Here is a 23027-nt window from a genome sequence, read left to right as displayed (position 1 = left end):
CTAATTGATCAGAAAATGTTGGGCCTTTTGCTTTCTTTTCGTTCTCATCAGTCATGCCATAAGACTTGAAAATCTCCCACTCTCAATTTTTATTTAGTAAAAATTTTTTATATAAATAAATTTATAAATTAACATAATTTAATTTAATATATAAAATTATAATTTTTTTATTATAAAATAAATTTAATATATTATATTAAATTACGTCGACTTATAAATTTATTTTTTACGAGATACAATGAAATATTTGTCTTTGAAGAATACTTCATAGGAGATTTGAGATAGATAGACGACAAAAAAAAAAAAAAAAAGGAGGATGGATTGGTCATTGGGCAAATATAAGAAATCTGTTAGGCCTTTATGGTCTCAAAGTATATACATGACCGACCAAACCGGCCTTACATGCGTGCAAACATGAGAAACACTGTCCTTCCCTCCTAATTTATGTTTTCTTTTTCAGCCGATCACGACATCTGCTTCATTATTTTTATGAATCAGTTCTTGTCATTTTTCTATCGGATTTCAAGATTGAATCCAACCAGATCTTTTGTTGCATTTGCGGATCTCTCTTTTTTTTTTTCCTAAGAATAAATGCAATAGCATTCGGTGTTTAATTGTCTAACAAAAAGTTGATAAAAATATGCAGAGGTCCAAAGAATTAGGGTAGGGTTAGTGAGAGAAGGATAGACAATGAATAGATATGGGCTGGTCATGTAGACTTGAGAACTACATTGCAAAAAAAATTACATAAAAAACAATCTCACAAACTAACATGACTTAATATGTTGTGTTAGAACCAAAGTTTTGAAATCCGTTCCGGAGACCATTCCGATTGAGGCACTGGAACGGAATATTTAAGTATCGGTACGTTTCGGTGTACCGTTTCGGGATTAATTATATATTATATATAAATATTTATATGTATATATAAACTAACAATTAATAAAATAAAAACATATATATGTAAGTGTGTGATATGTATATGTGTATATATATAGAAGAATTAAAGATTTATAAAATGAATATATATTGAAGAAAATCACAAACTTGAGTTAAGACATAAAAATAAAGGAAAAAAATTAAAGAATAGACAGATTATTAAAAATAACAATACTTCTAGTGCACGGAAAGGGGTAGTTGAATTCTAAAAGTACAATTTTATTCATTATTTTTCAACTTATTTACAAGAGAGCTTTTTTTTTTTTTTTTTTTTTTTTGGGACCGGAATTACTATTCCGGCCGGAATTGACCGGAACGGCCGGAATTTGAACCGGAACGGAATACATACCTTTCCCATTCCGGTCACTATTCCGGCACGAAAAATTCCGACCATTGCGGTCGGAACGGAACGAATTTTAAAACATTGGTTAGAACTATATTGCAATAAAAATAACTTTACAACCTAATGAATCACATGAAATCACTTCAGTTCGTAGAATTACTTTTGTTTAATTCATTAGTGTCTAAAGTATTTCTCTTTAAAAAAAATGTCAAAAATTGGTGTTTTAAATGATTAAAAAAATATTTGAATTTTAAACGATTTTTTTTTTTAATTTTTAAATGTACTCGAAGTTTGTGATGAAAAAATACACTTGAGGCTTCAACTGTTATAGCTAGGACTTAACCAAAAAAATATCTGTAGCATGAAAAACAACAAAAGTTGCCAATCCCACATTTGTTTATATTAATATTAGGTTGAAATTTGCAATTGTAATTTGTGTTACCAATTAAGAAAAATGCTCTCACTTCTATTTGCTCGACCATGGAACAAACATTTGCACTGGACTAAAGCTTTGGACCAATAAACAAAAGTTTTGGCAAACTCAGCGCAAGTGATGCATGGCAAGAGTAAATAGCACAAGTATAGCACAAACTTTTATTTCTTGGAAAGTATAGCACAAGTAACAAACTTCACCAAGATTAAAAAATGCTAGACTAAAACTTCACTGCTCTACATCTTTGTCAAGCAGGCAATTCATACATTAGAAGCCTCATATGGTGTGACAAGGTGAAATTTAAGATACCAAATTAATCCAACTAAGAAAAGGAATGCTTCCATATACGCGAAACCTGCCTCAAGCTGCTAAAGAAGACCAGAAGAAAATTCAAGTACAAGGAAAACTTCAAAATCCAACATTAGACGAGTTTAGCATCAATCAATGGTATACCTTCACCACCATCATCAACGTCATTAAAATCATCATCATCATCATCATCAAACTTGACATTCTGCAGGATTGCATGGTATATGAAAAATAGATGACAAATATCAATGCAGTTAATGGTGAATTTTTACTTCACAGTATATTGGAAAACTTGTAATGGTCAAGTGCAATCCCATACGAGGAGAAAAATCAATGAAAAAGGAACACCCGCCCGCCTGCCACCCCCCCCCCACAAAAAAAATAATAATAATAATAAGTGAAGAAAAAGTTGCCTCAAATAACCATTAGGTTAAGTGATGCAATCTCATCCAGCAAATTTGTTATCCAATTGCACACAATTCTTTCAAATTTTCAATACTTGCATTATCCTGCAGCTAGATAATATCAGAAGAAATATGTTTTCTATTTGATTTTTGAAGACCAAATGGCAGCTATCATGTAAACTTCAACAGAATACTGCTAGTCTGGTAGGCCAGGGTTCCATCTTACACAAAAGCCCCCATAAAAGCATCGTAAGTTGGTAAGGGAAGCTAATTCTCCAAATAGGAACAATGCAGAAGAGAGAGTGAATGTCTCATCATACCTAGGTAACCTGCCACATTAATTGGCTTATGATAGGAATCCTTTGCTGAATTTAGATAGTTCTATCCTCGATTTTTGCCTATTGTAAAGATCATCCTTCAGAGGTTCCACGAGAAAGTTTGATTACCATGTAACGTACTAACTACCAAGGATGGATCCCATTTTATGCAGAGATCCTACAGTAGGTTTTGTTCAACCTCATTACCTCAATTTTTAACAACTTAGGTGATACCTCAATACTTAATTTAGTTCCTAGGAATACATTTGTGCCTTCATATTTTAGAATGAATTCAAATGAACAGCATTATGATGACAATGCCATTGCGTCATGGATAAAGCCAATGTGGGTCTTAAGGGCAATAATCACATCACGCATCACAAGGAACACAAACCAATACAAATCCAGAACATAGAGCATATGTTTTTTAGGAACCTGAAAATAATCATCATCACTAGGTTCTTCCTCAATGTCTTCTTCTCCATCATTTTCATCTTCATCTTCATTTTCGCCTTCTTTCCTTTCCTTTACATCTTTATTCTCTTGGCCCTACATAATTACATGGATCAGAAAAATAGGAATCTAATAAAGAGAAAACTGAAAGGGGAGCATGACCTTGAACAATAGAGGCTGACAAATTACCAATAGGAACAGGTAGAACATTATATTCTGTGATTATTCCCCTTAATCAAGATTGATTCATGTATGCAGTTCTAAGAAGTGATACCAAAATGATCTTTGACCAAGTAATGTATGTAGTAGAGTTACAAAAGTTGGAAGTCGTTTACCTGAGCCCTTTCTTCAAGCTTTTCTAAATAATCTAGCTTCTGCAGCTCTGCCAGAGAAAAGATTTCACTCCATTTAACATAACATCCAAAGAAACATACTTTGGTAGGACACAACTGTCTACAAAGAAAAATAGATCATTGATATACAGAAATGTCATCTCACCATAAAAGGTGATGATGCTTTCCAATATATATATATATATATATATATTAAAGTTGGTGCACTCAAATTTTCATTTTACCAAGTTGAGAATATCAGAACTAATCATACGCATTTAGCTAAAAATATAATACATAAAAAATACCAAAAACACAAGGAACCAAAATCTCAAAAAAACTGAAGAAATTATCATAAACAATTGGTCGATGTGAAGTTCGAAACTGTAGCTGTTTGCCTTTTCCATTCATTAAACTGAAACTCAATGATTTCATATTGACAAAAGAAATCGAAATGCTTGCAATGACAAATTTTTACAAACAAACACTTTGAGGGACTGATCTCCATCAATAACATATCAATATTGAGCACGTGAGACTTGCAAAAATATGAAAATTAGAAGGCATACATCCCAAAATACTAAAGCAAACGAAAAGAGAAAGGCATTCTATCTCATCAAACCTGACTCTGGATTCCATCTAACTTTTTTCTGACTTGGCCGTTGCCCTTTGAACCTGGGAATTTCATTGTGCCATGAGAAAGGTCTATTGAGGCATCATGAAATACCTAAGACAAAACTACAAGGCAGATTAATGCATATAGTCTTAGAAGACCACCACCCATTTTTAATTCATTGCTTAGACTACACACCTCCGATCAGTTCTTGAGGAAATCTTTAAAGCTCTAAAATTTGTGAAAGAGAATCACGAGTTATTGTAGTCTTTGGTTTTGTCATGTCAGAATATATCTTTGTGCTTCGGCTATCTCACACCAGAAATCCGAGAACTGAAAAAAATTACAGTGATATGATCTAGTGAAAATCTAGAGGTATTGGCTTATAAGCAAGCTGCCATTACAACACAGAATCAAATATGCTTACTTTTAGAAACAGTCTCGTCAAGATAATAAGCAGAGGCCTTCCAAAAATTTTGCAACTTTACACTCTCCCTAACTAGGGTTTCTTCCTTATGCACGCTTTTGATGTTAGGCAATTCAATATCCTACAAATGCATCGAGAAAACTTTCACTTGCACAACAATGAGTAGTAAGTCTAAAACCAAAACAGCTAATGAAACGGAAAATATTGGTCTAAGTTCAGGTTTTAAATCTTTCACACGATTAACAATTCAGCTTCCATGCAGAAAAATGCAGATATTTTCATTAAATGACCACAATTTTTTTTTATCCCATTCCATTAAAAATCAAAACAGTGGCCCCAAGATTGTACCCAGTTATCACTTACAAGGCTAAGCAGGAATAAGCTATATATATATACATATATATATATATATAATTATTATCTCAGGTAATGTTTTGTTTGACAAACTCTGTAATTGATCTTTTATTACCAATGAGAAGTTCATTTTTAAAAAAAAAAAAAAAAAAAAAGATTAACGCAATGTATCAAATTCGGAATGTACTTGTTCAACATCAATATCAAAAATCAATGTTTCCTGCTAATCCACCTTCATTGGAAGTTCGATTAGAGAATTACTAATCCACCGTTGTCAAAATACCAGCACCAAACAACCGGGACTTCAATCAATAAAAGAACAAGCATGAAAAACCAAAAACAGGGAGACAACCGTACAGGGAAAAGCTCAAATGGCTCGTTTGGCAAATCCATAACCACCGGCGCCTCCATATCCCCGCCCCCGCCCCTGCCCCCGACCTCGAAAAGCCATCTACCCAAAAACACCGTAAACCAGAAATTAAGGAATTTGTTCTTTCCCTCGAGCGGGACGCTCCACTGGCCAGTGTGAGATGAGTTTTGCGTTTTGAGATTTCAGAGGCAAACGAGGGGCGAGGTTGTCCAATAGGTTGAAAGGGGAAGAGGAATAGATGAGTTTCAAAGATTTGGACCCAACATGGATGGATTATTTTCTTACCTCTGGGAGTGGGCTGAGTGAGCGAAGGGTGCGGTCGAGTTAGTAAAGTTTTGGGCCACATTTCAATATCGAACCACAATCCCCTCACCGTTTCGTCAAATTCTGGTATTAATGTCGCGTGATATTAACGTTCTCAGTTATCTTCATATATTATTATATATTTTCTTTTTAAATATTATTTAAATATAAAATATTTTTTAATTTTTAATTTTTTTCATTTAATTATTACTTAATCATTATAATTTTCTCAAACTCTCAAACAAAACATAAAAAATAATACAACTTTTTTGAATTTTAAAACAAAAATAATATTCAAATAATTTTTTAATTTATAATATTTTTATTTAACTTTTTCTCCCTTTTTTTTTTCAAAATCCAATAAAACATCTTAACTCAAATAGAGGAAAAAATCTTAAACTTTTCCCATATCGAAGAGGATCTTCATGTTTTTGAATTGTGAGATTTTTCAAAAATATTAACGTACACAACACTCTATGATATCTTCCTTCACATTTTCTACCCTCCAACATTAATATCTCGGAAGTTTGCAACACTATGAAAACAATTTTCCTTTTTCTTGGATCGCCAAATCATATTTCGACTTATATTCTAAAAGTATCGGTCAATGATATGATTAAAGTTTTCTTAAACTAATAAATAACAACATTTTCAAGTAATATGGAATCAAATTATTCAAAAATCATTTTGGAATATGTGAAGTCAAAATTTGACATCACAAGCATGACCAATAACTTAGTCAAACAATTAACTTGAATTAGTTTCTTATATGTTTCATTAATGTCTTAATTTCAAAGTCATTGATTTGGATAGAAGTCATTGTAAGTTACTGTTATGTATTGGATCAAATTCCGACTAGTTTAGGTCAAGTCTAGTCGAATTCCATATATTTTGGTTGGAAAGGGCATTTCGGTCCGAAATAAACATTAGTAGCGGTTTCATGAATAGTTTTAAATAGTGAAGACACACTGTCATTTCGTGATATTTTTTCTCCCATCCCCCTTTTCCGAAATAAAAAATCATTTTTTTACACTTTTTTAGGTGTGGTCCACTTTTTTACAATGAGATTTGTCTATTTAGAGCTTGTATAAATTATTTCTCAAAAAGAATATTCTCTATTAGTGGAATTCACTTTTTTACAAATAGCTTAATAGATGCTTGTCTATTTAGAGTTTGTACTTAGCATTATATTGAAGAAAATGGTCTAAATTTGTGAGGCCTATTACGCCATTGTTGCTTTTAGCAGGTCGACAATTTTCATCCAACAAGATTAAAAAGTTGAAAAAGCTGAAGGTGGCTATTAAAGGATATAAAGAGGAGCAGATTTCTTCTTTCACTATTTTTTAATTCTAAACATCAGTAAACACTTAGAGAGTAATATATTATGGAAGATACTTTTTTGTTTTTTGATTTTTTTTCTTCTTTTTGAGCATATATCAGATCCTAGAGCAGCTTGAGGCCCCATTTTATTTATATATAAAAATAGATGCTTATGAAACCGAAAAGAAAATTGGACGTTTATGCTATATACTACCATAAGATTCTCTTTGTACTGGAACAATGAATAGAGCAAATTATGAAGCTTACTAGATGAAATTGGACAAACATTTATAATACGACACAAATCAAGGTGTAATAATGACTTGATGATTAAGAAGATAATAATAATGGTTGTGTATCTAAGGATGAGGTCGCGATGAGACTATCCATGCCTTACATTGCTCATATAGAAACAACATTATATTGCTCGGATATTTCTATTTTGACATCTTCAATCTCTCCATATTTCTGTTTAAGGCTAGAAGCTTTTTGCGACATTTGGTTGGCCTCCAATTCCATTGCAACTTCTCTCATTGTAGGTCGTTTCATTCCTTTCAAGTTCAAGCATCTCTTCGCAAGGTTTGCAACCGCAATGATTTTTTCTTTTTTCGTTTCCTTCAAAACTTGATTATCAAGGATGTCAAATAAATTGTTTCCTTCCATCGAACTAACAAAAAATGCAGCTAAACTTTTGGTATCTCCCGTTCCTATTGACGAGATAGCTTTTTCTCCAGTTAAGAGCTCAGCAAGAACAACACCAAAACTATAAACATCACTCTTATCTGTAAATTGGCCTGATCGAAAATACCCAGGGTCTAAATATCCAAAAGTTCCCTGTACTAGTGGGCTTAGGTGAGTTTGTTCAATAGCAATAGATCTTGAAATCCCAAAATCTGCTACTTTCGTTCTATACTTCCCATCTAAGAGGATGTTTGTAGACTTAATGTCACGATGGTAAATGGGTGAAGAAGCTGCTGAATGCAAATAGAAAAGAGCCCCTGCAACTTCTATAGCAATTCGTAAACGCATATCCCATGTTGGTGGAAACTCCTCATTTTGGCCATTGAGATATTCAGCAAGAGTTCCATTAGGAATGAATTCATAAACTAGAAGCGGAACTGCAGTTTCTAAACAACAACCAAGTAGCTTAACCACATTCCTGTGATTAATTTGTGAAAGAATCACGACTTCATTTATGAATGCTTGAAGTTTTTCTTCATCTATGACCATGGATTTTTTTATTGCAACAATTCTTCCATCTGCCAACATACCTTTGTAAATAGTGCCTTGTCCACCATGTCCAATTATTCTATCCACACTAAAACGATTAGTGGCATTCTCCAATTCTTTTGAATTAAACAATTTTGTGTTCTCAACATTGACTTTGTTATTTGTAGACAGTTGTTGCTTTAGCAGTAGTCCACCATTTTGTTTGAAGAACTTCTCCTTGCGTTTAATCCTCATCCTTTTCTTTATCACTTTGTATGACCCCCATCCACAAAAAATCAGAAATAATACACCAAGACTTGTGCTAACACCTATTGGACTCAATGAAATAGAAAGATATTAATTACTCCTTTGTAGTAGTACTAATGGTAAAATAATAAAATTGCTGGTTAGGAACATTGACTAGAGAGACATCTCTATGAATACTAGAATATTGCTAGACAAACTATGTTGTGCCAAAAGTAGGTTCACATAAAATGGATTTAGAAGTACTCCGAAAAGAAGAATGAAAATTAAATTGAAAAAAGTATTGCTTTTGGGTCGGAGAACTCTATATATTATTCTCATGATCACCGATTAATATATATATATATATATATATACTCAAGACAACTCTTTAGATGGTCAGTACTGGCAAATGAATTTTCTTAATTAAGAAGTTGATAGCACTTATAGTTGGAGACAATAAGATCAACGCAGTGGTATAAGTTTTCAGTGTTGGAATATGACTGGATCAAATCCAATGGTTTTGTATAATATATATGTTGAACTCAAGGTTTCAAGTTTCATGTGATTATAAATCTACACATGGATTTTGATGATAACAAATGAATTCAAAGAATAAAGAAGTCTCAAGCTCAAGTTGTCTACACAATGGAGTCAAGCACATCAAGGAAACAAGCATGAGCAAGAAGGGAACAAGTTCACATTAAAATTATAGAGTAATGTTGTAAATCTCTTCAAAATTCGAAATTAGGATTAATGCTCAAAATTAATATTTTATCATAAAGCATTAAAATACATTTTCCACATGTGCATGAATATTTTTGAAAATTAAATTTGAAAATTTTGAAAGATGATTGATTGTCATCTTTTGCATGTGCATGCCTTGATTAAAGGGTTGAACTTTGAAAATATTAAAGATGATTGATTGTCATCTTTCACATGTGCATGTTTTATTTGAATATTTTCAAAAGTGATTGATGCTTTTTTAGACTTATACAAAAAGTAAAAGATTAGGTTTGAATTTTTTGAAAATGAAAGTGTGCTCATTTTGTCATATGCCAAAAGTAAAAGATTAGGTTTGATTTTTTTGAAAAAGTGAATGATGTTGTCTTTGACAATTGAGAAAGAAGAACCTTTTATTTGAATTCTTTGAAAAAGTGAATGATGTTGTCTTTGACAATTGAAAAAGAAGAACCTTTTATTTGAATTTTTTGAAAAAGTGAATGATGTTGTCTTTGACATGTGAATCTTTTTAAATTTGAATATGAAGTCTCATATGCCTATAAATAGATCATTTGAGAGCTTCACATTTAAAAAAAAAAAACACCAAGAGCATACAACATTCATTCAAAGCTTTCATTCTCTCTTCTCTAAACATTGAGCCTTAATCCTTGTTCATTTTGAGAGATATAGCTTGCGCTGTATTGTTCTTATTTCACTCGTTGAGGAGTGTTTTCTGATAACCTACCCACTATCAGCTTTTGTATCAGAAAAAGGGTGTGTATAACCCTTGTGTGTGTAGAAAGTATTCTACACAGGGAATAGTTGAATCACCACGTGTAAGGTGATTGCAAGTGTAGAGGATGTTCTACACGGATCCTTTGTAGCGGTGTTGTTCAAAGGTGTAATAGGTTTCTATCTCCACCTGAAGGAGGTTGAATAGTGAATTTGGGAATCCTCAAGGGGTAGCTTGAGGCGAGGACGTAGGCAGTGGGGCCGAACCTCGTTAACATACTGAGTTTGCTTCTCTCTTACCCTTACTCCTTATATTTATTGTTATTTCATATTTTGTTTATATTTTATATTATATATTTGATTTATAATTGTTATTTTTTTTTAATACAACTCAATTCACCCCCCCTCTTGTGTTAGTCATCTGGGCAACAATTGGTATCAGAACTAAGAGCTCTATTATAAGATTAACTATCTTTTGAGTTAAGATCTTATGGCTAACATTGCAGCTTCATTTGGTGAAGGTCAATCTAGTAGTCGGCCTCCACTCTTTTGTGGAGATAATTACTCATTCTGGAAAGTTAGAATGAGAATATTTCTTCAAGCTCAAGGTAGAGAAATATGGAAATGTATTGTAAATGGACCTTATATTCCAACAAAAGTGGTTGGTGGAGTAAAGGTCAAAAAGGAAGAAGAAGAGTTTGATCGTGAAGACGATAGACTTTATACTTTAAATTTAACTGCTATGAATTTATTATATAATGCTCTTAATGGAAATGAGTTTAATAGAATAATGAATTGCGCTACGGCAAAGGAAATTTGGGATAACTTGGAAGTAACTTATGAAGGAACTTCGCAAGTCAAGGAATCAAAAATTTATATTCTTACTCATGAATATGAAATGTTTAAGATGAATGATGATGAATCTATTTCTAGTATGCACACTCGTTTTACTAACATCATAAACAGCTTGACAGCTCTTGGCAAAGTTTATTCCAAGGTGGAGATAGTAAGAAAAATTCTCAACTCTTTACCAAAACGTTGGGAATCAAAAGTTACAGCGATTCTTGAAGCTAGAGACCTCAAGAAGCTCGAAGTCAATGAACTCATCGGGTCACTTATCACCCATGAGTACACATTGAAAAGAGGAGAAGAAGAAGGAAAGCCAAAGAAGAGCTTAGCACTTAAAGCTGTTCCTCATGAAAGTGAAAGTGATGAAGATGAGGAAAATGACGATAAAGATGAAGAAGTTGCGATGATAACAAGAAGAATTCAGAGGTTCTTGAAGAAAAATAGAACTCCTCCGAGGAAATCTTTCAAAAAGTTTTCCAAGAAAGATTCAGGTAAAAACGACACTTTAATTTGTTATAAATGCAATAAACCTGGTCATATCAAGCCAGATTGTCCTCTGCTAAAGAAAGATCGAAACAAGGGCAAGAAAGCAATGAAAGCTACATGGGATGATGATTCAAGTAGCTCAGATAGTGAAGCAAGCAATGAAGAATCAGCAAATCTTTGTCTTATGGCTAAAGATGACATTGAGGTAACAAATCTTGATAATATTGAAAATCCTTCATATGAAGAATTGCAAAATGTTTTAGAAGAGATTTATGAGGAATTTGAAAAATTGGGTATAAAGTATACTGCTTTGAAAAAGAAAAATTCTTCTTTAACAAACGAAATTGAAATTTTAAGAAAAGAAAGTATCATTTTGAAAGATGAAAATCTTGAATTGAATAAGAAGAAAACCGATTTAGAAAATATTGTTGAAAACTTTACGAATGGAAAAAGAAATTTTGAAAAACTTCTTGGTAGTCAAAGATGTGTTTTTGACAAGGCAGGTTTGGGATATATGCCAAAACAAAAATACAAACCTTATAAAAATTTCTTTGATAATCATTCTACCTCAAAGACTAATATTCAAAATTCTTTTCATAAAAATAATTTTGTCAAAAAAGGATATTATTATAATCATTCAAGTTTTTCATATATGTCACATGCTATTTGTAATTTTTGTAATAGAAATGGTCATAATTATCATACTTGTCCTATTAGAAGAAATCATACAATGACTATTAGGGCCATATGGGTACCTAAAAATCTTGTTTCTTCTAATACTAATAAATAAAGGACCCAAAGAACTTGGGTACCAAGAAAAATCATTTTAATTGTTTTTATAGGTATGCATGAAGTCATCCACAAGCAAAAATAAGTGGTTTTTAGATAGTGGATGTTCAAGACACATGACGGGAGACAAGACTAAGTTCTTTGATCTTAGATCTAAAGAAGAAGGACACGTGACATTTGGAGACAACTCGAAAGGGAAGATCGTGGGAATAGGTAAAATTGGTAATGAATCTTCTCTCATAATTGAAGATGTTCTACTTGTTGAAGGTTTAAAACATAATCTTTTGAGCATAAGTCAATTATGTGATAAAGGATTTACAGTTACTTTTAAAATGGATAAATGCATTATTTTGAATGATCATGATTGTAATATTTGTTTTATTGCTTTTAGAAACAATAATGTTTATACAATTGATTTTGAAGAAATTACCTCACAAGATGCTATTTGCTTGTCAGCTCAAAATGAAACTAGTTGGTTATGGCATAGAAGATTAGGTCATGCCAACATGGAACTTATTTCCAAACTTTCAAAAAATGATCTTGTGAGAGGTTTACCAAAAACATATTTTCTTAAAGACAAAATTTGTGATGCATGTCAATTTGGTAAACAAACAAAAACTTCTTTTAAAACTAAGAAACATATTTCCACTACTAGATCATTGCAACTGATACACATGGATCTTTTTGGACCAAATAGAGTTGCAAGTCTAGGAGGAAAATATTATGCATTTGTTATTGTTGATGATTTCTCTAGATATACTTGGGTCATCTTTCTTGCTCATAAAGATGAGGCACATAATGCCTTTACCAAGTTATGCAAGAGAATTCAAAATGAAAAGGGCTATACTATTTCAAGTATCCGAAGTGATAGGGGAAAAGAATTTGTTAATAAAAATATTGAAACATTTTGTGATGAAAACGGTTTTATTCATAATTTTTCTGCTCCTCGAACTCCTCAACAAAATGGGGTAGTAGAGAGGAAAAATAGATCTCTTCAAGAGATGGCAAGAACAATGCTCAATGAGAACAACTTGCCTAGTTATTTTTGGGCCGAAGCGGTAAGTACTGCATGTTATGTTATAAATAGAGTTATGTTAAGGTCTAAATTAGATAAAACCCCCTATGAGCTTTGGAATGAGAAAAAGCCCAACATTGGTTACTTTCATGTATTTGGATGCAAATGTTTTATTTTGAATGACAGAGATAATTTAGGCAAGTTTGATGCAAAATCTGATGAAGGTATTTTTCTCGGGTATTCTACTAATAGTAAAGCTTATAGAGTATTCAACAAAAAGACTTTAACTGTACAAGAATCTATGCATGTAGTATTTGATGAATCTAATTCTCCACTCTCCAAGAAATCTATTGATGAAGAAATAGAAGGTATAAATAACACAGAAAGTCTCAATCTCAACAAAGAGAAAGCAATAGAGGAAGTTCAACATGGAGCCATCAGGAAAGATCATCAAAATTTAATACAAGATGCAACCAAACAGTGGAAATTTGTGAAAGATCATCCAGTGGAACAAATTTTGGGAGAACCTTCACAAGGTGTAAGTACTCGATCATCTCTTAGAAATATTTGTAATCATACTGCTTTTCTATCTCAAATTGAACCCAAAAATATTGATGGCGCACTTCTTGATGAATCTTGGATTCTAGCTATGCAAGAAGAGTTGAATCAATTTGAAAGAAATGATGTTTGGACACTTGTTCCTAGACCGAAAAATTATACTATTATTGGAACAAAATGGGTTTTTAGAAACAAGAAAGATGAGTCTGGAGTCATTACTAGAAATAAGGCTCGACTTGTAGCCCAAGGTTTTAATCAAGAAGAAGGAATCGATTATGATGAGACATATGCACTTGTCGCAAGATTAGAAGCTATTCGAATGCTACTTGCATATGCTTGTTATAAAGATTTCAAACTTTTTCAAATGGATGTTAAAAGTGCTTTCTTAAATGGTTTTATAAATGAAGAGGTATATGTTGAGCAACCTCCAGGTTTTGAAAATCATATTTCCCCAAATCATGTTTTCAAACTCACAAAAGCACTATATGGACTTAAACAAGCTCCTAGAGCTTGGTACGAGAGACTTAGTGGTTTCTTGATTGAAAAAGGTTTTTCAAGAGGAAAAATCGACACAACTCTTTTCATTAAATATGAAAATGATGATATTCTTTTGATTCAGATTTATGTTGATGATATAATATTCGGTGCTACTAATGAAAATATGTGTCAAGTTTTTGCTAAGACTATGCAGGAAGAATTTGAGATGAGCATGATGGGTGAACTTACATTCTTTCTCGGATTGCAAATTAAGCAAGCAAAAAGTGGGACATTCATCAATCAATCAAAATATATTAAGGAATTACTGAAGAAGTTTGGGATGGAAAATGCTAAGGAAATTGGAACACCAATGAGCCCATCAACTAAACTTGATAAAGATGAATCCGGTAAGCCAGTTGACTCGAAGATATATCGAGGTATGATTGGTAGCTTATTATATTTAACAGCCAGTAGACCAGATATTATGTTTAGTGTGTGCTTATGTGCACGTTTTCAATCATCTCCAAAAGAATCACATTTAATTGCAGTTAAGCGCATTCTTAGATATCTTAGTGGTACAATTAACCTAGGGTTATGGTACCCTAAGCACACATCTTTCGATCTAATCAGCTACACAGATGCAGATTATGCTGGCTGTAAAATAGATCGAAAAAGCACTAGTGGAGCATGCCATTTCTTAGGTCATGCATTAGTTTCCTGGTTTAGTAAAAAACAAAATTCTGTTGCACTATCTACTGCTGAGGCAGAATATGTTGCTGCGGGTAGTTGTTGTGCTCAAGTTCTCTACATGAAGCAACAACTTGAAGATTTTAAACTCATGTATAATCACATTCCAATCAAATGTGATAATACAAGTGCTATAAATCTTTCAAAGAACCCAATACAACATTCTAGAACTAAGCATATTGAAATAAGGTATCATTTTCTTCGAGATCATGTGCAAAAAGGTGATATAATGTTAGAGTTCACAAACACACACGATCAGTTAGCAGATATTTTCACAAAACCTTTACCAGAAGATAGATTATGTATGATCAGAAGAGAAATAGGTATGATGCATGCTATGAATATCTCTTAAAAGATAGACCAGAGTCAATAAAAATAGAGATAGATTTTTTTTTAATACTTTTACATAAATTTGAGATTTTTAGCCTCATGTTTGAGACGCTCATTCTCTTCATACAATATCATGTCATTCTTATTCATGGGAACCGGCAAGCGGAATGAAGAATCTAATAAAGATTTCAACTGTTTATTCTTCTGCCGAATGATTCCTTCCCTTGTGTGAGACTCTTGAACAATTTGTTGAAGTACAACAATTTGTTCTTTGAGCTTTTCAATTTCGTGATTTTTGGCTTGTAGCCGCTGAGAAAAAGCCACAATAGAGGAAGAGTAGCGAGTCCCAAGACTCACCAAGTCATAAATAGCATCAGAATCTGACTTATTAGTCAGATTATTATTTTCTTGCTGCAACATGGCACCAATGGTAGCTGCAGAAAGAACAGGAGGTTGAGATGCAGAATGCCTCATGGATGGATCTAGAGAAATGTTAGAAGAATGAGCCATTGAGAAAAGAATAGAAGGCTTAAAACGAGAATGCTGAAGGAATGCAAATGAGTTATAGAGATGAGATGAAAACTTGATGCGGATTAGATGAACTTCAGGACTGATTTTATAGAGATAGCATAAAGAATAAGACAAACTATTTTCTCTTCAAATCTTATTTAGTCAAAAGAAATACAAGATATGCTGGACACACATTGTCAAAAGTTTTCTTACTAAGCCAGCGAGATTAACAGTAGATTGTCCCTATTTTTCTAGTAAACGATGAACCTCTGCTGTTATCTGCCGATGTTGACCTTGTATCTGAACCCTTTCTCGTTCCAGCTCTTCTATTCGTGGTTGCAGATCATGAGCATACCAATCTGCAAATTTTTTCAACTCTTGGTTTTCTTGCTTTAGCCTTTTATTCTCACTATCCTTATTAGCAAGCTTCTGTCGTAACTCAGATATTTGCATGTTAAGATGATCAATCTCACTCACCCTCGCCATTAACCTTCGAGACATGATCGTAACAGAGGCGGCATATTGATTACTGAGCATTCTTGATTCTGCAATAATCTCAGAATCAGCCTTACTAGAAAAACGGTTCACTGCTCCTATCATGGTATTGACGGCCTCAGGAGAGAAGATTGATGATTGATGCGTCAAGGGTTCCTGATTCAAGTCTGGAACATTAGTGGAAGAGAATTGCTCAGCCATTCTATCGTTGTGGAAAAACAGAACTCAGGTCAAGAAGTGATTATTTTTTTGGCATCCGATAGATGAAAATGATCATTTTTTTTATAGAAACTCGGAGCCTTCAATCCCGTTTGTCAACAACATCAGGCGATTGTTTAAATCTTCAGCCGTATTAAATTCATAGAGTTAGGCCTCGAGGCTTTGCAGCACTTGTCGGGTCACGGACGGCTCCATTTTTCAACTATCTACAGTGACTATTAAACGCATCGTTTTCTTCAGTCCATTTACTTGTTGCGGATCCTTTTTAATGATGCCAAAAGGGGGAGAAGTGTTAGACTAGAACATTAACATTGTTTAAATTGCTAAACTTGTTATATATGCTTGGAATTATATTTATACTTTTGCTTGAAAAACTAACGCATATTTTCAGGGGGAGCTTAAGTATTAATATAGGTTTCAAGTTCTATCAAATATTTGTCATCATCAAAAAGGGGGAGATTGTTGAACTCAAGGTTTCAAGTTTCATGTGATTATAAATCTACACATGGATTTTGATGATAACAAATGAATTCAAAGAATAAAGAAGTCTCAAGCTCAAGTTGTCTACACAATGGAGTCAAGCACATCAAGGAAACAAGCATGAGCAAGAAGGGAACAAGTTCACATTAAAATTATAGAGTAATGTTGTAAATCTCTTCAAAATTCGAAATTAGGATTAATGCTCAAAATTAATATTTTATCATAAAGCATTAAAATACATTTTCCACATGTGCATGAATATTTTTGAAAATTAAATTTGAAAATTTTGAAAGATGATTGATTGTCATCTTTTGCATGTGCATGCCTTGATTAAAGGGTTGAACTTTGAAAATATTAAAGATGATTGATTGTCATCTTTCACATGTGCATGTTTTATTTGAATATTTTCAAAAGTGATTGATGCTTTTTTAGACTTATACAAAAAGTAAAAGATTAGGTTTGAATTTTTTGAAAATGAAAGTGTGCTCATTTTGTCATATGCCAAAAGTAAAAGATTAGGTTTGATTTTTTTGAAAAAGTGAATGATGTTGTCTTTGACAATTGAGAAAGAAGAACCTTTTATTTGAATTCTTTGAAAAAGTGAATGATGTTGTCTTTGACAATTGAAAAAGAAGAACCTTTTATTTGAATTTTTTGAAAAAGTGAATGATGTTGTCTTTGACATGTGAATCTTTTTAAATTTGAATATGAAGTCTCATATGCCTATAAATAGATCATTTGAGAGCTTCACATTTAAAAAAAAAAACACCAAGAGCATACAACATTCATTCAAAGCTTTCATTCTCTCTTCTCTAAACATTGAGCCTTAATCCTTGTTCATTTTGAGAGATATAGCTTGCGCTGTATTGTTCTTATTTCACTCGTTGAGGAGTGTTTTCTGATAACCTACCCACTATCAGCTTTTGTATCAGAAAAAGGGTGTGTATAACCCTTGTGTGTGTAGAAAGTATTCTACACAGGGAATAGTTGAATCACCACGTGTAAGGTGATTGCAAGTGTAGAGGGTGTTCTACACGGATCCTTTGTAGCGGTGTTGTTCAAAGGTGTAATAGGTTTCTATCTCCACCTGAAGGAGGTTGAATAGTGAATTTGGGAATCCTCAAGGGGTAGCTTGAGGCGAGGACGTAGGCAGTGGGGCCGAACCTCGTTAACATACTGAGTTTGCTTCTCTCTTACCCTTACTCCTTATATTTATTGTTATTTCATATTTTGTTTATATTTTATATTATATATTTGATTTATAATTGTTATTTTTTTTTAATACAACTCAATTCACCCCCCCTCTTGTGTTAGTCATCTGGGCAACAATATATAAATATATATATGTGTGTGTGTGCACGCGCGCGCAATAAAGGGAAATGATATATAATTCTAGAGTGTGCATGTCTCACGCATTCCGTTTAATAAATATATAAAAAAAATGTGACTCACATTAAAAAACTAACTTTTTAATATGCAAAGTTTGCACACCATGAAATTAGATCTAACATTGCTCTACAACAAATATGTAACCTCTACTGGTTCAAAGCTAACATAAATAACCTAAATTCTATGAGTTGATCTTTAAAAAAGTGGCAGAAGTTTTTCTGAAAAAATAAATTAAATCAGCAAGAACCAAATAAAATTACATAAGAACGGTTTTTGGCTTAATTTTCCAAAGAGGAATAAAAGATTAGGACGGATCAATCGAGTATTTACACTACCATATATATATGCATGATATACTATTGCATATAACTTTAATATACTGCATAGATATTAGCTATATATCTTATATAATCCTTAATTAATTAAAATTTTTAGTTGCCCCAAAATAAAATATAAAAGAAACAAGATGGGGGTTTATTAATTGTGTGCTTGGAGGACAAAAATGAAGTTGAATATGACAAATTGTACGTGATTAACCGATAAATATTGTTCTTTAGATCAAGGCAATGCATGGTACAACTAATTACTTGGCATGAAAATTATCAGAGAATTTGCAGAAAATAGAAGGGAAAGGTCATGTACATGCAATTAATATATATAATGAGAAAGAAGACATACCTATGATTATGGAAAGCTTTGTGTTCTTAGCAGCGACACAACGGTAAAAACCTTCAGTATTTTCGCAACGTGTATCGGGTGTACAAGTCACGTTAAAGTACTCAGGGTCTACACATTCGTTAATATCTGCCAATATTGTAATATTGGAAGTTGTTAATATATGAGAGAGAGCGAGAGAGAGAGAGAGAGAGAGAGAGAGAGAGATTTGTCCAAAAGCAACCATTAATTTTTAATTATATTCTTCACATGATGGAGAATTGTTATAACATGCACAACTATGTATACTGCATACCTCTATAACATGCACAACTTTTCTCAAATTTTTATACCATCATTTCATAAAAAAATTGCATGCAGGTTAATTTTTGTAATAATGAGTTTTCTATTATTTAATTTGAATAGAATTGTAAAAGGATTTGTAAAATGAATAATTATGCTTTAATTTGAATTTCTACTTTTTCATAACTGCTCTTTATTTATAATAGAATTGTAAAAGGAAAAACTATGCTTTAAATTTATTTTACAAAACCTTTCTACGTTTTTTTTTTTTAAAAACCTTTCGATCTACGTTGACTTGCAAAACAAAAGCTTTCGAGAATTAAATGGATTAAATAGTTTGTTACGAAAGAGAAATTTACCTTCACATCCTCCAACAAGATACGGATTTCCTCCGTAGCCTCTCTCGCACTCACAATACATAGTAGTAAACTTTTGCAACATCCGCCATGGATAACAAGAATAGGTCGAGTTCTTGTATTCCCTTGCCGTCGAGTTTTTCTGTATGGGAAGAGAATAGAAAGTAGTAACGTCAAGCCCCCATTCCAATACCACTGGAACTGACATATTTGGTTTCGGCTCTGTGAAACTGGTCTCAAACCAATTCCTATCTACCAAAAATGCATACTTGCACTCTCTACTACTACCATAACCATTATTGGAGGAATTTTTTGGCTCTATAGTTGTAGAGAATGCTTGGAGAGTAGAAGAAATTGTAGCTTGGCAACAATTTGTGGCGTTGCAACGACTTCCATTGGTGAATGGAGCTCTGTCACAAGGGGAATTGCACCCACCATATGAAACCGAGTCATCGGGAAAAATGGACCGCATGGAGGCAGAGTTGTTGCAACCCATGGCAACAAAGCTGTTCGTGTAGTAGTATCCGGAGAAGCCGAAAGGACTTTTCTCTAACTTCATATTCTTTGTGCTGTTCGTGACATTGGTACAGCTCGAAAATATGGGATAGCTGACGCGAACTGTGCATTCAGCTATGTTAATCTCCAGCACCTCCAGGTCGATCGTCTTCAAAAAGGGTTTTTGTAAAGAGTCATTTCTGCAAACTATCTCAAACCAATCTCCGACGTAGCAACCATTTCCGATCCCAAAAGGGTATGGAATGCTTACATTCCCACAGTCTTCTTGACATGAACGGTTTATTACGTTCGATACTCGCGCGAATGCATTGAGTGCCGAGCACATGATCACTAACACAAGCATCCGAAACAGTACCATTTGCAATTCCATGATCAATATCTCTTTCTATGATGATTATGATCAGTTATTAAGGCCAAGGCCTCGATCGATTTTATATTGTACGTACTTGAGATAATTCAAAGCTGGAAGGAAGTTGCCATGAAGGCCGAAGTTAGTGTGAAAGAAAGTCTCAGATATAGGAAAAAAATTAGGCTTTGAAATGAATTTGTAAAGTCAAGTCGTGTCTCTCTCGAGACTAGTTTTTTTCTTCAGCGTGGAAAAGTCAGTAAGGTAAATACAAAAATATTTATTTAAAAGAAAAGCTAGTATACCTCCCAAAGCATACCGCTCCATGTGACCGCTTCCGAAATTTTTTTTTTTTTATATGGTGATTAAGGAAGTTATTTTAAATATATTGGTGTCTTTATTTTACTTTTTAAAAATATTTAAATATATTAAAAAAAGTGAAAAGAAACATAAAAAAAGAAAAAATTACAATGTCAAGTATGATTGAGCGGTCTACTCTGGGTGTGCGTAAAAGTTACGTAATTATTTTGAAAAAAATTAACTTCACGATTAAAAATTTAGTCTTTTTTCATGTGGGTCTCATTTAATTAATTTTTTTTTAAAAAATTATGCAGCACTTGTATAATCAACGACAATAAATATCATTTTTCATATGTAGAATCATGCAAGTCATGTTCTCTCTAGATCTCTAGACTAGGCTTTTTCTTTGGTGTGGAAAAGTCTCTGCTGCAACTGTCTAGGACGTCATTAAATTAGACCGCTCATATGTCTTGTTAAGCAAGATAAGATGAGATGAGATAAAAAGTTAAAAGTTGAATAAAATATTATTAGAATATAATATTTTAGTATTAATTTTATTTTAAAATTTAAAAGATTTAAATTATTTATATTTTATGTGAGAGTTTAAAAAAATTATAATGATTATATGAGATGAAATGATTTTATAACCCTAAGTCAAAAGAAATTGCAGGGGCACGCGTGAGTATAAGAGGTTTGCATGTAAGCGTAAAATATTATTTTTTTATTCATTTTTTTGAAATATTTTTTAAATTATTTTAATATTTATAATAAAAAAATCACAAATTCATTTAAAATTACTTGAAAAACATTAGAGGTAAAAAGGAATCCCAAAGAACTTCCACATTCTTACGTGGGAAGTCAGTTTTTATTTATTTTCTCCCTTTGATCCCCTCCCTTGCTCTCTCTCTCTCTCTTCCCCTGACAGTCCAAATTTTTTTTTTTTTTTCCTTCTTCGCTCGCTGCTCTCCCTTCCTTCCCTCGCTGCTCACCCTTCCCATCTTCCTCCTCCCTTTCTTTTCCAGCCCCCGTCGCCGTTGCCGTCGCCCACAACCCGTGAGAATCGCACCCCCCGCTGCTCTTCTAGCCGTCAGAATCGCACCCCCCCGCCGTTTGATGGCTGCTGAATTGTGATGTCGATTTTGCCCAAATGTTGGATGGCTTCTTTTTTATTTCGGCGGTATAAAACAGTTGATAAGAAACCGAATCTTAGATAGATGGAACTTCACTTCCGACCACTACAAGGATTCTTATCTTTATCAAGAAAGCATCAAGGAAAGAAACCACACTCTGTTTCTCCTCCCCAACAATTGTTTATGATGCTGCCATTTCTGCCTTTTTATCATCCAAAAGTTTTAGCTCCTTGAGAAAGCCTTCCAGCTTTGTCAATTTGTCCAACAAGCCATATCTTGTGCAGTTTTCTTTAGTTGTCCTTCTGCAAGTCAAATCTTCTTTTTAAGTGTTCGTATCCGTTTATCAATCTCTTGAATTGGATTTCAAGAATTTGAACCCTCAGTAGCTTCCAAGGGAGGGGTAATTATATTGGCATTTACGGAAACTGTTAACTCATTCATCTGAGATGCTAACTGCTTGACAGATTCCGACCCAGTGCCCAAATCTTCAACTTGTCTTGTATCTCCCCAGCTACTTCTCATTCCACATTCTTGTCCTTTTCAAGAGCAGCCTGTAGCCGCTTCTCCCTGTTTCTTTCATTCCTCTTAACTGCCTTAGTCTTGGGTTTTGCTTCCAATTCAGGATCATAACCTGGAGGTCCCACCTGCGAGGCCATCTCCTTCTTCCACAGGGTGCCTTTCGATTGGTAAATGCCAACTTTCTCTTGAGGGAAATAGCCAGCGCTAATCCGGATGGGTTTGCAAGGACGTTGGCGAGGAAAATCTATGAAATGGGATGGACTCGATGGACGCAGGGTAGGGGAATGTCGACTGTTCAGTTTTTGAACTAAAAAAAAAAAAAAAACTGACGTAGGACCCATCTCAGTTTGTGGGATCTTTTATGCGATCTTTACGTATTTATAACAGCTCTTAAAATACATACTTAATCATTAAATAAAAAAAATAGCATTCGTAGCCTGTCTCCATGGTTTTCCTCCCTTGGATAAGCATTTCCTTTATCCAAATTTCTTTCTTTTCAAAATATGTTTTTTAAAAAGAATTACAAAATTATTAAAAAATACATCCTTAAATCTTAAAAAAAAAAAAAAAGGGTACGATCGATACCATCTCTCCGTGGGGAATTTTTCTTTGAATGATGCTAGGCTTTCTGCCGAGAGCTCTGGTTGGAACTTGGAAATTTTTTTATTTATTTCATAATTAAGAAATTATTTTTTAATAATATTATAATTATTTTTTAAAAAAATATTTAAATAT

The 23027-nt window shown here is 33.2% G+C and overlaps 2 protein-coding genes across 2 annotated transcripts; both read right to left on the bottom strand.

Annotated features, from left to right (window-relative positions):
- Window positions 1-1853: 1853 nt before the first annotated feature.
- LOC122306619 lies at window positions 1854-5674 on the bottom strand. The gene is made up of 6 exons (XM_043119051.1): window positions 5282-5674; window positions 4153-4205; window positions 3534-3580; window positions 3181-3294; window positions 2169-2229; window positions 1854-2080 (listed from the first exon to the last, which is right to left on the bottom strand). Exons 1-6 carry the CDS (start codon window positions 5638-5640, stop codon window positions 2076-2078), a joined length of 639 nt encoding a protein of 212 aa, XP_042974985.1. The 5' UTR covers window positions 5641-5674; the 3' UTR covers window positions 1854-2075.
- A 1554-nt stretch (window positions 5675-7228) lies between these two features.
- Window positions 7229-20499, bottom strand: LOC122306618 (wall-associated receptor kinase-like 10). The gene is made up of 3 exons (XM_043119050.1): window positions 19485-20499; window positions 18847-18972; window positions 7229-8455 (listed from the first exon to the last, which is right to left on the bottom strand). Exons 1-3 carry the CDS (start codon window positions 20365-20367, stop codon window positions 7320-7322), a joined length of 2145 nt encoding a protein of 714 aa, XP_042974984.1. The 5' UTR covers window positions 20368-20499; the 3' UTR covers window positions 7229-7319.
- Between the last annotated feature and the right edge of the window lie 2528 nt (window positions 20500-23027).

The sequence above is a fragment of the Carya illinoinensis genome, chromosome 4 (assembly GCF_018687715.1).
Source record: "Carya illinoinensis cultivar Pawnee chromosome 4, C.illinoinensisPawnee_v1, whole genome shotgun sequence".
Lineage (NCBI taxonomy): Eukaryota > Viridiplantae > Streptophyta > Magnoliopsida > Fagales > Juglandaceae > Carya > Carya illinoinensis.
The sequence above is the reverse complement of the archived record's forward strand: the minus strand, read 5'-3'. Positions and strand labels throughout refer to the sequence as shown.